We start from the raw sequence: 17,719 nt of genomic DNA, 5'->3' as shown, positions 1-17,719 counted from the left end.
TGGATCCTCAGTTAACACCTAAAAACTCGGTTAGGAGCTTTCGTCCCGAACGTGTCCGCACGGCGCACTGGGCAGGCCCGGCCACTCACTCCGTGTACCAGCCAGTGTGCCATTGTTTACAAAGCCAGTGAGGACGATTCCACATGTACATGCGATGTATTTTGTATTATTCCATTGTTTTTGGTGCTTGTAACTGCTAAGCCCTATGGTAACTGCCAGCCCTATGGTAAAGAATGTGAGAAACATAATTTAAGAAAAAGTTTGTAGAAAAATATGAAAGTGGTGGTGGTAGAGGGTGGTAGCAATTGTGATGGTGGTAGAAGGTGGTAGTGGTGGTGGTAGAGGTGGTAGCAATGGTGGTAGAGGGTGGTAGTGGTGGTGGTAGAGGGTGGTAGCAATTGTGATGATGGTAGAGGGTGGTAGCGATTGTGATGGTGGTAGTGATGGTAGTAGAGGGTGGTAGCGATGGTGGTAGAGGGTAGTAGTGATGGTGGTAGAGGGTGGTAGTGGTGGTGATGGTGGTATGGTATGATAAGGCATGGTGAGGCTGCCAGTTCTGACAAAAAAGTGGCTGAAAAATATGTGCAGGGCTTTAAGGGGTACATAGAGGCTGAAAAATTAAAACCCCAACAAGTGTTCAGTTGTGACGAAACAGGCCTGTTTAGGAAGAAAATGCCAAACAGGACCTACATTACTCAGGAGGAAAAGGACTCCTGGGACACAAGCCAGAAAAGGACTTGTTACCTGAAGTCTTTATGGAAGGGGATTCTCCTTCCAGACAATAGAACACCGTCCTCTGCCCTCCTTCCGTCTCATCACTCATCAACAAGTCCACAGTAAAGGTAAGGGTGATGTTATTATTGTTTTATTCTTCATGTATCATTGTTTTATGTGTAGGGAAATGTATATTTCATGTAAAAAAATTATTTTGTTTAATACTTTTGGGTGTCTGGAATGGATTAATTGGATTTCCATTATTTCTTATGGGGAAAATTAATTCAGTTAAAGGCTAACTCTCTGGAACAGATTGAAGATGTTTCATCTCAAAAGACGTTTTCCATGGCTGTTTTCTAAGTTGAGGACTGTAGTGGGATGAAAAAAAAAAAAAGGATCAGTGCTAGCTTTGATAGTCACTTGTTGTCTGGAGACTGGAATATTGCTTTAGACTAACAGCCCCTTTTAAGGCAGTCAGTACTGCAAATCTGGAGAATGTTCAAGACATTTTATTCCCCCTGTAAATTCAGTTGAATGCCTAGAGTCCCTGAAAGATAGGGGAGAAAGATGCATTACAATTTTGATCTAGAAAATTTTGAAGGGATTGGTCCCCAATATGCATACTGAAATTGCTCCTTGTAGTGAAAAGCAGGAGTGCAGTTATTACAGTAAGAGAGAACTCAGTAAATGTAAAGGGGCCACAACTTTTCAACATTCTTCCTTCATACATAAGGGGAACTAAAAACAGATCCTTGACCATCTTCAAGTGAGAACATAAGTTGCTTTAAGGTTGGAGGGAGGGGGTAAAGGAGGTTTTGTGGGCGAGGGGCTTGGACTTCCAGCAAGCATGCGTGAGCTTGTTGGATAGGAGTGAATGGAGACGAATGGTATTTGGGACCTGACAAGCTGTTGGAGTGTGAGCAGGTAATATTTAGTGAAGGGATTCAGGGAAACCGGTTATTTTTATATAGCTGGACTTGATTACTGGAAATGGGAAGTGCAATGCCTACACTTTAAAGGAGGGGTTTGGGATATTGGCAGTTTGGAGGGATATGTTGTATATCTTTATATGTATATGCTTCTAAACTGTTGTGTTCTGGGCACCTCTGCAAAAACAGTGATTATGTATGAGTGAGGTGAAAGTGTTGAATGTTGAAAGTATTTTATTTTGGGGGATTTTCTTTCTTTTTGGGTCACCCTGCCTCAGTGGGAGATGGCCAACTTGTTAGTTCCTGATCAGCTGGTAGTTATATACCAGTGACAACTTCTACTGCATACATTGGACTTCATGTGGCTAGCACTGACAACATTGTTGATCGTAATGTCAACCAGGATGCCTGGTCAGGAATGAGCAACAAAGGTGGTGACCCCACAGAATCAACTACAGATAACCTATAGGTATGTAAATGACTTGCCAAAAGGAATTAAGAATTATATAAACATGTTCAGATACAGATATCCTGTGCAAGATAGTAAACAAAAATAACTGCATTTGAGATATGAATGATTGCATTAATAAGAATAAATGCCATGTTGCACAAACTGTGAAACAAACTAAAGGCATCCGACAAAGAAAGGGACCTAAGAATTGTCATTGGCAAGTTTGTCACTGAAAAATCAGAAACAAAATGCTGTATTGAGAAACGGTGACACTGGCCAACTCTAAAACAGCACTGGAATATGCATGTGTATATGTAGTGTGGTGTCCACACCAGACAGAAATTTTTAACAAGCTAGAAAATTCTAGAACTATGAAATGGCTCCCATAGCTAAAATAAAAATGTTAAGGCCAAAAATAGTGGATATTATGTTATGGTTATTTTCTGTTATAAAGCATTAACTTGTGTCATAAAAGGCCATAACTACAAACTAAGAAAGAAGAGTTATAGAAAGGGCACTCTAAAATTTTACTTTGTAAATTGAGCATTTGGATCAATGGAATGGGTTGCTAGTAGTAGTAGTAGTAATGTGCTACAATGACTGGATACCACAGAATACTTAGCAACAGATTAAATATTGAATATGTCACACCGTGAACTTAGTTCTGTTCCTGTAGCTACATATAGATAATTATACTGAGAGACTACTTTTGGATATGTAACTCTAAACTTTAAACTCAGTGTTAGAAGCTTGTTCCATTTTCTTTCACCGATATCGTAAGCATACAAGTTCCTTTACACTATGCTAGATTAATTTCTTATTTTTTTATTCCATAAGGTTTTAGTACTTTTCTAGCACCCACTGTGGGCAAGTACATGATTTATAATCTGATATGGTACAGAACATGCACACTTTTCCAAGCCATTCATCAGTGCTGAATGATTCAGTTGGCCCATACTGATTTAGCACTGTTGTTAACATTCAAAGGTTAGGTTTGGAATAAATTTATTATTACTGATAATATATATTCAGCACCAAGAGGTACAACATGAGTCATATTATGTGACTAAACCTAAGAGATTTGCACACACGATGTGCCAGTTGCATGACATTAAGATTTACAGGTGTACAGAGTAATAAAATATAAAACAGATGTGGGGACATACACTAGAACAGGTTATTGTATTAAGAGGTAAATGTGAATATAAAATGTATTTCTTGTGTTATGAAAAATTACTTACAAAATGATAAAACCTGTAAAGACTAGGAATGTGAGCTTCAGACATCCATGGCAAAAGCATCTTAAGTTTTTTTAAATTATACAGTAATGTCTTAACTTTGTTAACTTTGTAATTCTTGATGTACCCTTAATTTGCTGAAATTTATATACCATAATCAGTTTCTAGCATATATGATGCATTTAGTTTTAGTGTAAAATATGTATTAACATTATTGCAGATAAACATGGTTTTATTTTTTCTTGGAAGAATATGCTTCTGAAACTTTCAGTTTATAAGTGGTCAACATCCATTGTTTTTAAGAGCAGCTTTATAGTAACAGGATTTTATTAAAGCATTGTTCTTAGACTAGGAAAAATGTTTGGGATTAATTCGAGCATAACTTTATAATACTGAGAACATAAATATCCGAAATAATAAAGGAGCAAATACAGTGGACCCCCGCAATGATCAGCTCCCAACTCAATCAATTATGTAAGTGTATTTTTGTAAGTGCTTTTGTAGGTGTATTTTGGGGGGTCTGAAACAGACTAATCTAATTCACAATATTTCTTATGGGAACAAATTCGGTCTATAACAGCACCCAAACAGACTTCTGGATTGAAATAATATCGTTATGTGGGGGTCCACTGTACTAAACTGTAATGTATTTTCAGCTCTCAGCCCCCCAAGGTAAGTTTCTTGATTGATTGGATCAGACTTTCCCTTAATTGGCTCGACCCTGATTGCTTCCCATTCCCTTAGGTGTTGTACAACCCCTATGAGCTTAGTGCTCCCCCCTTGAATATAATAATTTCTGCTCTCAAGGTCTTGCTAGAATATAGTATATAAAAATACCAAAGTATGTGCATGAGATACACAACTGAACTTCTGAACGTACAAACAGTCCACTTGATATTCAGACATTCATCACAGAAGCTTCACAAAGTCAAGGCAGCTTGATGAGGCATAAATCTCAGTGACTGAAAGTCTTACTGGCATTTATTTAATTTACTGAATAACATTTGTCATTTTTTGTCTTGTGAACTTTTGTAAGACATTCCACTTTTTGGTTGGTAGTGGAGTAGGATTGAATTATAAAGTTATAACTAATGAACAGACTGAAAATTGCACACCAAAACTTTCCTGGATTATTAATAGGTATTACATGCCATGAATGATTTCAATCTCTGCTGACTTGTCCCATGATTGTCAAATGAAGCAACACTTTGGTACAAGTTGGTACACAAAGCCAATCTGGTGTATAATACATAATCTCAATTATATACATGATCTCATACCTGTAAGGATACAAAACATTCACTCTTATACTCCACTTAACACAGAGGAATGTACAATGGTCCACATTGATCCTGGATAATGTATTTGGGCACCTACCACAATATATATTTTTTTTCTTCATAAAATGTGAGTTGCTTTAATGCAACATAAAATAGAAAAGGTTTATCTTCAATCACTTTCCTGTGAACACATGGAAGCTCTGGTACAATATCACTTTTTCATGGTCCACCTTCACTGTTATGGAAAGTACTGAAGCACAGTATATTCCACTTTGTACAGTAGTTTTAAAAGGAATGAGAGAATCTATTTTATACAATGTTTTCAAGATATAGTCTTGAAATGACTTAAACTTTGCTCTCAGGTCCAATGGCATGATGCTGGAAGCTTTCTCTTATGCGTGTTAAATGCATAGCAGTGGCATGGCCATAGACTTTGTTGTACCATTCTGGTGTTCTTCCTCTGCAAGACATAAAAGTCTATGAGAAAATATAACTGGAGAGTGGATACAAGAGGATGGCTGGCAATAAAGAGAAAGAATAAAGGCAAGTGACAATTGTAGAAGAAAAGGCAACAAAGCAAGATAAACCAGAGAAAAAAAGAATGGCAAGTGATGGATGGGAAAAGAGCTGGGTATGGGTTGAAGACTGGAAATCAGTGGTTGCTACAATGAGAGGAGTAGATGTGAAAGGAAATTAAGGAGGATTAGGGGGAAAAAAAAAGACTGTAGGATAGATGAATATGAGCTTAAAGAGGCAGTAAAGGAGCAGGAGGGAAGTTAGGGAAGACATGGAAAAAAAAAAAATTGACAAAACTCATAAAATATTTTATTAAAAAATAATAAAAAAAAGTTAAAACATACATACATATGTATATACAGTAGGGCCCCACTTTATGGCATTTTGCTAATATGGACATTTCAAATTATGACCAAAACTTGTTATACACCCCGCTCCCATCAGATTTGCTAATACAGTCACTGCGCATCATTCTGTCCAGAAACTTTCCAAAATTTCAAGTTTTAAAATTATTGCATACATATTTTACATATACGTACTCTGATAATTATACTTATATGTACCTGTATACAGTGCTGGCATGTAGGTACACATTAAAATCACCAAGAGTGTCTCACTAGTCTTGAAGATGTCATATTATTATTAATAATAATTGCCACAGGCTACATAACATATAAACATCCACAGTAGAATAAATCTGACAAATGTCAGATATGGTAGCTGGGTGGCTTGTCACAGTGATGGCAATGATTACGTTTTCTCTAGTCCAACACCAACACCACTCGTAGCTATCTGTTCTACTGCACTAACATGAAGACAACTAAGACATTATCTAAGTGTTTGTATTGTGGGGTAAATGCTTCACCAACTCATGCAAATGTACTCGTTTGAACCAAAAGCAGACAGGTATTAGTACACGTTTGACCGAGTGACTCCCTTTACACTACTATTTGTTTATAATTCTTGTAGGAGCTATCACACATGACTTTCTACAATACAGTGGACCCCCGGTTAACGATATTTTTTCACTCCAGAAGTATGTTCAGGTGCCAGTACTGACCGAATTTGTTCCCATAAGGAATATTGTGAAGTAGATTAGTCCATTTCAGACCCCCAAACATACACGTACAAACGCACTTACATAAATACACTTAAATTGGTCGCATAGGGAGGTGATCGTTATGCGGGGGTCCACTGTACTTCCCTCTCGCCCTACATTAACCCTTTGACTGTCGAGGTCGTACATGTACGTCTTACGAGGTACTGTGTTTGACTTATATATACTCATAAATTCAAGCAGGAGAAAGCTGGTAGGCCCACATGTGAGAGAATGGGTCTGTGTGGTCAGTGTGCACCATATAAAAAAAAATCCTGGAGCATGCAGTGCATAATGAGAAAAAAAAAAACTCAGACCGTTTTTTTTTTTAATTAAAATGCCGACTTTGTGATCTATTTTTGTATAGTATTTATGGTTGTATTCTCGTTTTCTTGGTCTCATTTGATAGAGTGGAAAACATATTATAGAACCTGGAAATGGAGCTCAAAGTTGGGGAAATGTTTGATTTTTGCCGATCTTCAAAAGTTAATAAATGATGTCATTGTCCAATAAATGTCCAACTAGCCATTCTAATATGCAGTCATGAATGGGCTGATGTTATTTATACAATTATTACAGTATTGCAGTAGTCTGCATAACAGTAAATCTTCTATTTTTTGTTTGAATAAAAATTCAAAATAGAAAGCAAGAGTAATATCAGTGGGGCCTGGAAACATGACTGATGAACAAAGAAAATGTTATTTTAGAGCCAGGAATGTCATATTTTTTAATTTTCGTGAAAATGGCCAAATTGCAAATTTCTGACCACGTTATTGGGCAGTTTCTTGTACTCATTCGATAGAAAAAATGGATTTCTTAAAAAAATAGTTATGAGTTTGGTCAACTGGAGCAATGGAATTAGCCGAAAATAGGGCTCAAAGTTGGCAAAATAGCCAATTTGTAAATATCGCTGAGGTCACTAACTTTGCGAGAGCGTAATTCCATCAGTTTTCCATCAATTTTCGTGTTTTTGGTGTCATTACAATCGGGAAAAGATTCTCTATCATTTCACAAGAATTTTTTTTTTTTTTGTGACACCAGAAGACACTTCAGGATTGGGGGTTGCGGGGGTTAAGAATACAAATATTTTAAGTAATGAGTGTACTGTACGTATGTTTTATCACTCTGGGCCACTTTAAATATCGCATATTACATTTAGGTGTGGTAGCCAGGAGGGCTACCATACCTACCCTGCCTGACTTCCTACAATAAATACTACTCACCTCTCACCCTACATTAAGACTACAAATATTTTAACTAATGAATGTACTGTGTATGTATTTTACTTTTGTTTTTTAATGATTAGTTTTATTAACTGGCATTTGTATGCATTTATAGGCAGAAAAAAGTGGTGTTCCACTTTATGGCAGTAGCCTGGAACTTTACCTGCTGTATAAGTGATGCCCTACTGTATACATGATTCACAAAATAGTATTTCTACACTTTTTTTCACCATTGAATTTACAGGCTATTAGTTCATTTCATAGCCTAGTCCTATTAAAAGTACACTGCAACCTTCTTAGGGTCAGGGTACAATCCACAATAGCCAGCCAATGCTCAGGTATGGTACCTATTTCTGGCAGGGCCAGAAGTAAGAAGCTTACCCCTTTCCTCCACCACAAACACAACTCAGTGAGTACATTACCTTTTTCAAGGTCATTCAATAATTTCTGAATTTTTCTCATTACCTTAATGGTATCTATTTCACTTGCCTACTAGAAGTTTATAACAATCTTCAGGTTTTTTCCTATAACCAAAGTATAAAATATAGCATTCAACTTCACACTAAATCAACTATTTTTAAGCCTTTTTGTATTTAATTTTATGTAATAAAAGGGTGTTTAATTCTATTTTGTACTCTACTTATTTGCCAGATTTTTTCCCTTCATTTATTGTTGTATAATTTCTGGCTTTATATTTACTTAAATCATATGGATTTTGCAATCCTATGCAAATTTCAAGTTCCTCCCATACCTGAACACTTTTTTTTTTTAACGTTTTTCTAATTGTATTTATTTACCCCTTTTCACTGCCAAGTTGGTGGTCTGGGTGCAAATTACCTATCAGCAATTTTGTCCAAGTCTTATTTTTAAGCCAATTACAGTGCTCAATTTGACCAAATTCTAAGGCATTTCACTAGTATGCCTTCTTTTCTATCTATTGAGCACAAGAAACTGTCCATTCAAGTATCAGAACTACCTTATAAGTGCACAGAAGTTTACACAAAATTAAACAAATTCCAATTTAGATACAGATTCTAAAATAAACACTACATGGATTCCAGCAACTAAAGTAACTTATCCTTTGCTTATTATTATTATTATAATCAAAAAGAAGCGCTAAGCCACAAGGGCTATACAGCGCTGCAGGGTAGGGAAGGAAGCAAGGGAATTGGATGGCTCCTTTGCTTATTAATCACATCCCCAGGCCTCTCCTATGTTGCACTTGCTATCACCCTCCATTTTGAATCTTGAAAAAAAAAAAATCTCCATTTTACCCTACTGCCAGGATAAAATATAACCAGGAATGATTGGTCATGGTTTAGAACATCCTAATAATACAAGTAGATTTAGAAAAAAAAACATAAGAGACCAGGGAAGAGGCCTACCCTTCCTCAAGAAAATAAAAAATCTCATGTTTCAACAACTTTGAGCCCCATTTCAAGTCATACAATGAACTAAAATTATCACTTATTTCAATAGTATATCTTTCATTCAATTAGTTGATACCAAGAAACAGCCAAAAATCTTTCTAAATAACCCCTCAAAGATACTATTTTAAACCAAACACAAAATCAGAGGTTTGCTTTTTTTTCATCGTGTACTGTGTGGGGCAAGATTTTTTTTATGTGTGCTCATAGCAGATTTGAGTGGTTTCATAGATCGTTTTGAGCACAGCTCTTTCAGATAAGCTTTGAGCAGTAAATTTTGGCCTAGACATGAGAGAATGTCTGTGCAGTGTGTGCACAGTATAGAAAAATTCCTCCTCGCACTGTGCATAATGGGAAAAGGAAAACTGACCTTGTGTCTGGCTTAAAACAGCAATTTTCAGGTGCTTTCTATTGATTTTTTTTTTTTTTTGGGGGGGGGGTGATTTCAGGACCGAAATAGCTTAAAGTTGGGCTCAAGGTAACGGAAATGTTTGATTTTTAAAAATTTTTCTGAGGACAGGTAAGGCTCCCCTACACCCCCCAGTCTATTTTATGGGATTTTTAATAGGTCTGATTCAATTATTGGGATGCTATAAACCATGACCAATCATTCCTGGTTATATTTTATCCAATAAATATGGGTAACTTAAGATTTTTTGTAATTATGCATTAAAAATGGAAGGCAAATGTAATGTAGGAGAGGTCTGAGGACATTATTAATGAGCAGAGGAAATGTTTCAGCACCTAGAATGTCTTCACCTTTTATTTTTTATTATTTTTAAATTGTGAATTTTGTTTAAAATTGACCAAATTAACTTCTGTACATTTTATAGGGTAGTTCTAATAGCTTAATGGGTGGTTTCTTGTGGTCAATCAATAGAATGGAAAGCATATTAGTAAAATGGCTGAAAATAGGACTCGAAGTGGGTGAAATTACCGGTGTAAATTAGGCCCACACCTTGCACCTGTGTAATTAAGTTTTCCATCAATTTTTTTTTTTTTTTTTACGTTCGGTGGCACTGCCAACATCACATTACTAAAGTAGACAGTTGACATTTCACTAGGCAACCAACCAGGCTGATCAGGACTGACTTCATAAAATTATGAAGTTCCAAAAAAATAAGGCACAAGTGCCTTACTGAAATGTTTCACCTGCACAACAACCTTCTTCAGTTGAATACAAAGGTGACAAATACTAGAGATAGTGGAGAATGTTCAGTCTGGCTAAGGAGCTGAATACACTTTTTTTTGTCTTCAGTTCCTTATTTTTGATATGTATTTAGTGTCTTAGCCAAACTAAACTCCCCACTTCCACTGTCTCGAGTATTAAAGTTGCCTCAGCATGAAAGTGAAGAAACCTGCTGTGCAAACAAAACATTTTGGCAATGGAGATACCTAACTGGTGTGTGTGTGTTTTATTAATGTTGGTAGTACTGCATACAATTAATGTAATGATACTTATAAAGTTCCTCTTGAGCATGAAGGGTGTTGAGTGTTTTTGTCCCATTACACTCTAGTTCTTTCTTAGTATACTCACTGCATTAATACTTTTCATCCTGTATAGTCCTTGTGGCTCAGTGCTTCTTTTTTGATTATAATAATAATACTTTTCATCTGAGGTATTTTGCACCAGTAACAATCCTTTTTGTTCTCATATGGGAGTGATTTTGATGTACAGATTTAAGAGCAACAGTTCAAAATTTTTTCAGAAGTATATCTTTCTGAACTTTGTTTAAAAGATTACAGTAATTTAGGCACTTGACTGAGTTCATAGCTCTTTAGTTCTGCCTGCCTTATATGCAAGTGACTGTTAGTGTACAGCAGTATTCCACCCTAGAGAGCCAATGACTTGAACATTATTTTTGGCATGGCTTTTCTTGTTTTTAATGTTCTAGTTATCCTGTCTATAATTTTCCTTTTGGACCTATATGAACGTGAAATCTTTCAACATTATTAATTTTCTACTCTGTTGCATAATTAGAATTTGATTTGTGCTCCAGTCCAGATTTTTTTTTTTCAATGTTTACCTTGGGGAGTAACTGAAATTGTCTCATTAAACATCAAATTGTTGTCAGTGGTCCACTGGAAGATTGTTTATATCAGCTTGGAGATTTCCTGTATCCCTATGGATGCCACTCATACAAATTCTAGTATTGTCTGTAAAGGATAATGTACGGTACTGTGATGTCTTTGTGGGTTATGACAGGTGGGAGCAACCTGCTCTAAATCTATTTCCTCCTGAATTGTTAATCCATGTGAATCTCTCTCATTATCAAAGATTTTGATAATGAAAGTAATCAGACTACAGGTTTTACAAATCCTTATGTGGCTGAAAATATTATAAAACCACATCTACTCTCTTGATTTATAATTTTCAGTACTGCTTAAAAATCATAGCACATGTACTCTTTGACATATTAATTAAGAACTTACAAAAATTAATGCAAATATTTTTTGCATAAACTTTCTAAATAACTTAAACTTCAACTTTTGTAATAATTACTTTATCAAACTAATAGCTGTACCATATGAACTGCCAATTTAACAAGGAAAAAAAACTATGATTAAGAAATCAAGGATGAAAATGAGTACAAATCATGTTTGTTTTTACATAACTAACTTAACCTAACCTTTAATTAATTAGTACATTGTCTATTATTTGTTTAAGATGGTCCCTGGCAAGCAAGAGGTGAAACAATTTGGATGAAAAAATATAACAGAATGTTAAGAAATCCTACCTCATATCCAGTCTTGATATGTGTGTAATTCTTGATTTTCCAGAACCACAAGGCTGAATTAGGTACCGGGAAGCCAAGACTATTCCCCGAACACCACCAACTAGAACGGGAGCATCAGTATGTTCTACAGAGGTTTCCACAACCACACAACTTCCTCGTGCCAAGTCACTCCTCCAACATCTGGCAGAAAATTTTACTTTTATAAGTCAGAAAAAATAATGTAAAAAAAATCCTCACCTCGTTTCTGTAACTTACCATACAAACTTTAGGAAATGTTTCTCAATGTCTGTAAAAGTATAAAATTCAGATAGCTGAGGATATTTTAAATTTAACTTAAATTTTATTTATCATGATTCATTAAAACTATTCTGATTTTTACAGTTTAACCTGGGTTTTCATATGCTCTAGTTGGAGAAAATTCTCTATAAAATGTATTTTTGGGTGTCTGGAACGGATTAATTGGTTCCGTTCCAGACACCCAAAAATACATTTTATAAAAAATTTTCTCCAAATAGAGCATATGAAAACTGAGGTTCCACTGTATCTGCAAATAATAAAGTTAATAAAATATTTTTGTTACAATTTAAAAAATTGCTAAAACATATTGAGCCTTTAGCCATAATTTATAGACTATCATTGGGGCCTTCCTCAAGGAAGGTACCTTGATGCAGGTGATGGAGCTCTTTGATCCAAGGAACTAAACCTTTTCTTAGATTAAACCTAATTTTCTTATTCCCTAGGTGCTGCATGATTGTAATACAGTTGTACCCCGAGTTTCGAACTGCTCCCAACTCGACCCCCCTCAAGGAAGGTTCCTTGATGTTGGTGAGGGGCTCTTGATTTAGGGAATTGGATCTGTGCTCCAGTTCCCCGAATTAAGCCTGAATGCCTTCCACATCCCCCCCCCCAGGCGCTGTATAATCCTCTGGGTTTAGCGCTTCCCCCTTGATTATAATAATAATAATCCCAACTCGACCAATTATGTAAGTGTATTATTGCAAGTGCTCTTATAAGTGTATTTTTGGGAGTCTGAAATGGACTAATCTAATTTACATTATTCCTTATCGGAAAAAATTAGTTCGGTAATGACACTCGAACAGCCTTCTGGAACTAAGAAAGTTCGAAACTCGGGGTCCCACTGTAATGTCAATGGGGTCTTGCATGAATTTGAAGCGCATTAAGTGTTGCTAACCAAGAAAAGAACTTATATATTCAAAATTAATATGAATTGCATTATAGTAGATAATCGTTTGCAGAAGGGATTATTTGTATATCCTTCCTCCGTAAGCCATGCATGCTGTAAGAGGCGACTAAAATGCCGGGAGCAAGGGGTTAGTGACCCCCTTCTGTATAAATTACTAAACGTAAAAAGAAGAAAAACTTTCCCATTTTCTTTATCAGGTCACCTGCCTTGGTGGGAGATGGCCAGTGTTGAATAAAAAATTTGTATTATATATTTACAGTGCCTTTGGAATAGGGGATAATAAAGTTTGATCCAAGTAGGTTCAATTCTTTGAAGAGAGACTTGCCAGTGTGAAGGCACCCTTCCCTTGAAGAGATTATATTAAAGAAAAGAGAGAGATTATTATAATCATGGGGAGCACTAAACCCATAGGATTATACAGCATGTGGGGGGGGGGGATAGAAGGTATTCAGGGAACTGGAGCATAGATTCAATTCCCTACATCAAGAGCCCCTCACCAGCATCAAGGAACCTCCCTTGAGGGGAAAAAAAAAAAATTCATAAATGTGCCAAAATTCAATTTCAGATAATGCATGTGTTTACAATAACAAAGGAACCTGGATGATCCCACTCAAGGTAACTAAAATATAGTTGATAACAATGATGGAAGCCAAAACCAGCACAGTAATTTCTTTACACCTAAAATGATCTAATTAAAAAGTTGTACTTTAATGACACCAAGTCTTAAACTGCTCTACCTTAGGACACAGTAGTCTACTGGGGGTCGTGGAGGCATAGAGTTGCACATATACTGGAAAACTTCAGCCTGGCGATCTAAACGACAAACTACTCTCCATTTCAACAGAGAATCATCCCATAAGTGCCTGAAAAATATACATGAAGTTTATAATGATCCATATAAAAATTACTGTGTATTAATACTTAATGAAGAAATTAAACTCCACGTGTTATTTATTGTACAATAAATAACCAAAACAAAAGGGAATTTACCTTTCTCTAATAACACGATTCAGCAGTTCTGCTGGTGGAGCTTCTACTTCTGTGGTTGCTCGCCACAAGCGTAGTGGGTGACCATCTCCCACTTTGCGGTAAAGTATCTCTACGTGTGAATCAGCACAATTCATGTGTATCCATCCTCGAGTTCTGTAACACAATATTTTTTGAATAAGTAAAATATTTTTGGAGTACATTTTCTCTTTAGTTACAGAATCTACTTTTTTCTAATTCCTTAAGAGAACACAAAAAAATAAAATAGTATTCCTGCTTATATTCTCTCAATGAGCTAGTAAAAATGCAAAGTACATAATAATCAATAATTCGCTCATGGCAAAAGTAAATTTTATCATGAACTGTAACAGACTGAATAGCAACAACTTTTGCCTGATTAGATTCAACTCGTACATGTAGTAGTATTAATTCTATGCTGCACATCTTTAATCACACCTTTTGCTGGTCATTTTTTCTTAATATATGCTATCCTCATCCCTTTCAGGGTCAGAACCTGATATGAAAATTGCTCTCAGGGTTGGAGAATTTAAAAAAAAAAAATAAACTCTTATGAAATGATATTCTTTTTCCAAAGGTAATGAAACAAAGTACAAAATTTGATGGAAAACTCATGGTGATATTTACACATCAGCAATTTTGCCAACTCTGAGCCCTATTTTTGGCCAATTCCATTCTTCTAGTATTGCTTCTATTCTAATAAATGAATACAAGAAACCACCCATTTCAACTAAGCAATAAAGTGATCAGAAATTGGCCAATTTCACACAAAATGCAAAAACTGCCAATTTAAAAATAGGGTCTGGAATAAACAATGTAGACATTCCTGGCACTAAAAAAACATTACCTCTGTTCATTAGTAACATCCCTAGGCCTCTCCTATATTACTCTTTTTTTTCCATTTTGAATTTTTATTCACACAAAAATAGATTTACTGTTATGCAGACTACTGCACTGTTGTCATAACTGTATAATAATGTCAGCCTATTTGTGAACACTAGTTGGACACGTATTGAATGAGTGATGCAATTCGTTTACTCTGGTATCGGCAAAAATTTAACATTTCTGCTATTTTGAGCTCAATTTCAAGTTACTTTCAGTTCTGAAACAAATCAAAATCATCTTTATTTCTGTAACATATCTTCCATTCTATCAAATGAGACTAAGAAACTAATACAACAACCATAAAAAAACATACGAAAATACATTGGGAAGTCACTGTTTTAAGCCAAAACCATAGTCACAATCCTGCATGCACTGCATGCTGCAGGATTTTTTTATACAGTGCACTCTTTCTGTATAGATGCATTCTCTCATATCTAGGCCCAAATTTACTGCTCACAGCTTATTTGAGGGTGCTAAGCTCATCACGCAGAACAATGGGACCTACCCTAGCTTCAAAGTCATAGTACATCGGAGGCCCACCCCAAAAGGGTTAACTCTTTGCTCGCTACATTTATATCCAATTCAGGGAAGATATTAAATTTTAGCACTTTCTATGATAATAATAATAAAATGAATGACAGAATTTTTATACTGTAATTTTATCATCACAAGAAAACATTCAAAATGAACTGTACATGGAGTACAACAGTTTGAATATAATACAGTGGACCCCCGGTTAACGATATTTTTTCATTCCAGAAGTATGTTCAGGTGCCAGTACTGACCGAATTTGTTCCCATAAGAAATACTGTGAAGTAGATTAGTCCATTTCAGACCCCCAAACATACACGTACAAACGCACTTACATAAATACACTTACATAATTGGTCGCAATGGGAGGTGATCGTTAAGCGGGGGTCCACTGTATTGTGTTCAGAGGGCAGAGACTTTGTATTACAAGTCTGAATATGAAAATTTGTGTAGTTTTAAATAATATAATTGGATAGCTGAACTTAATACTGTGTGATTTACTGTACATACTTGTCTCTTGCTTCCTTAAGTAGAGATGTAATGCAAGCATTCATATAGGAAGCCCAGTCTCCTTCCATGGTACTTGCACCTGGGGAGCCCATTACACCTAGATCCTCAAGGCACACTGGTTGGCTCTGCTCCAAATATGTAAATCGGCAGTTTGACAACATCTCTATGGGCACACACTGAATTTGGCTGACCTGTAAATAGTTCAAAATTAACATAGCTTACAATAACGAGTTATAAAACCGGGATCCATATTTCAATGTACAGTACTATAACATTACTGTGCAATTTATAATTCCTTATTGTACAGTAAAGTTCCACTTATTCAGAAACTAATTAGTAACAGGAACTTTAAATTGCCCTATTAGAAATAGTCTCAAGATATGTCCTTGATTTATGCCCACGATACATGAAGGTTTCAGCCCTCATTCTCTTCCCCCATAAAACAGGAATGCTTAAGAAAAAAATAGTGCTGCATGATCCTTTCATGTTTAGCATTTAAGACAAAAAAATGCAACCTCAAAACCCACATCCAACACATAAAAGAAAGTTTCAAAATCAGTTAATCACTTTCATCTGAAAGTAGATTATAACATACTAACCCTATACCTAACATACAAAATTTGTGAATTGAGCTTAACAACTATAAACTAGCTGATTAATAGAAAGCAAAATCTACAACAGCACCCTAAGTAACCCTAGGCCAAATGTCAATCTTGTACAGGTTAAAACCCCTATGACTACTACAGGTTTATAGCCTACATACAGAACCCAAAACTGTACTTCTACATGTGATGTAAGATTCTACCTAGAAGATTGCAAGAGATCTCATGAGTGTTGAATGACACATGGATATATAACTTTTTTGATAAAACAACCAACATCATGACAAACCACAAGCAACCATGAACTATTACCATCTTTTCATGTACATACATAACTCAAGGTACAGACAAGATGTGCCATGCATACCCCTCAAATACGTCTTTCTTCTTTCAACAAAGTGGCCATATCCCACCGAGGCAAGGTGACTCAAAATGAAAAACAAAAGTTTCTCTCTTTAAATTTAGTAATGCATTCAGAAGTGGAACGGAATTCGTCCTCCGTAAGTTATGCGTGTTGTAAGAGGCAACTAAAATTCCAGAAGCAAGGGACTAGTAACCCCTTCTCCTGTATACATTACTAAATTTAAAAAGAGAAACTTTCGTTTTTTCTTTTTAAGCCACCCTGCCTCAGTGGGATATGGCCAGTTTGTTGAAAGACAATATATATATACAGAAGCTTAGGAGTAAAAGCAATCTAGAAAAGTGTAATTGGTATTATTTAGCGGTCAGAAATTTACTTCAGATTCATATTGTAACTTCTTATTTTAAAGTTTTTATTAATAAAATAAAAAATACATTGTTTTAATCATGCTAATAAAATCAAACTTTATTTAGTACCTCTTTCCCCTCCCTAACAATCAAATTACTGTATCTACCCACACCCTCATTCCCTTTAGACTGGGTAATGAGACTACTGTGATAAAAAAAAAAATCAGAGAATGACAACAAAATGCAAGACTTCAGACATAAACTTATTTACTACTGATCTTCTGTTTTAACACTCCGGAAACCAAATATAATCGTTACTGTATTCATCTATTGTTACGGAATTTGTGGGAAAGCACCAAACTTGTATGGGTTACACAGCACCAGGGGATTGCAAGGTAATCAAATTCAATCAAAGGAAGGGAAGGATAGATCCAATTCTCTGGATCAAGAGCATTTCACCAGCATCAACTGTCCAAATGTAGATCTATGTTTGCTCGCGAAGCACTCTGAACGTAGATCTACGTTTTTTTTTTTTTTATGTTCTTTCTTAGGGAGAAAATCAAGGTCGGAGTGCTACGTGCACAAACGTAGATATACGTTTGGACAGTTTAAGGGTTAAAGGGTGATATTCATTTAATAAATCACTGGTATGTGTTACCTGT

The 17,719-nt window shown here is 35.7% G+C and overlaps 1 protein-coding gene and 1 long non-coding RNA gene across 10 annotated transcripts in view; one reads left to right on the top strand and one right to left on the bottom strand.

Annotated features, from left to right (window-relative positions):
- LOC138853315 (uncharacterized) overlaps positions 1-17,714 on the top strand; it is a 42,222-nt gene extending 24,508 nt beyond the window's left edge. Inside the window, exon 3 of the long non-coding RNA XR_011392522.1 lies at positions 11,656-17,714. This is a non-coding gene — a long non-coding RNA (uncharacterized lncRNA). The remainder of the gene's footprint in view (positions 1-11,655) is intronic.
- The window catches only part of LOC128693242 (uncharacterized), a 664,368-nt gene continuing 649,747 nt past the window's right edge, over positions 3,099-17,719 (bottom strand). For all 9 annotated transcript variants that reach the window (XM_070089334.1, XM_070089338.1, XM_070089339.1 and 6 more), the window contains 5 exons: positions 15,748-15,938; positions 13,807-13,959; positions 13,554-13,679; positions 11,613-11,792; positions 3,099-5,072 (listed from right to left, as the gene is read on the bottom strand). In XM_070089334.1, coding sequence (XP_069945435.1) covers positions 4,958-5,072; positions 11,613-11,792; positions 13,554-13,679; positions 13,807-13,959; positions 15,748-15,938 — 765 coding nt within the window. In that variant the 3' untranslated portion in view covers positions 3,099-4,957. The remainder of the gene's footprint in view (positions 5,073-11,612; positions 11,793-13,553; positions 13,680-13,806; positions 13,960-15,747; positions 15,939-17,719) is intronic.

Source organism: Cherax quadricarinatus, chromosome 28 (assembly GCF_038502225.1).
Source record: "Cherax quadricarinatus isolate ZL_2023a chromosome 28, ASM3850222v1, whole genome shotgun sequence".
Classification (NCBI taxonomy): Eukaryota; Metazoa; Arthropoda; class Malacostraca; order Decapoda; family Parastacidae; genus Cherax; species Cherax quadricarinatus.
The sequence above is the reverse complement of the archived record's forward strand: the minus strand, read 5'-3'. Positions and strand labels throughout refer to the sequence as shown.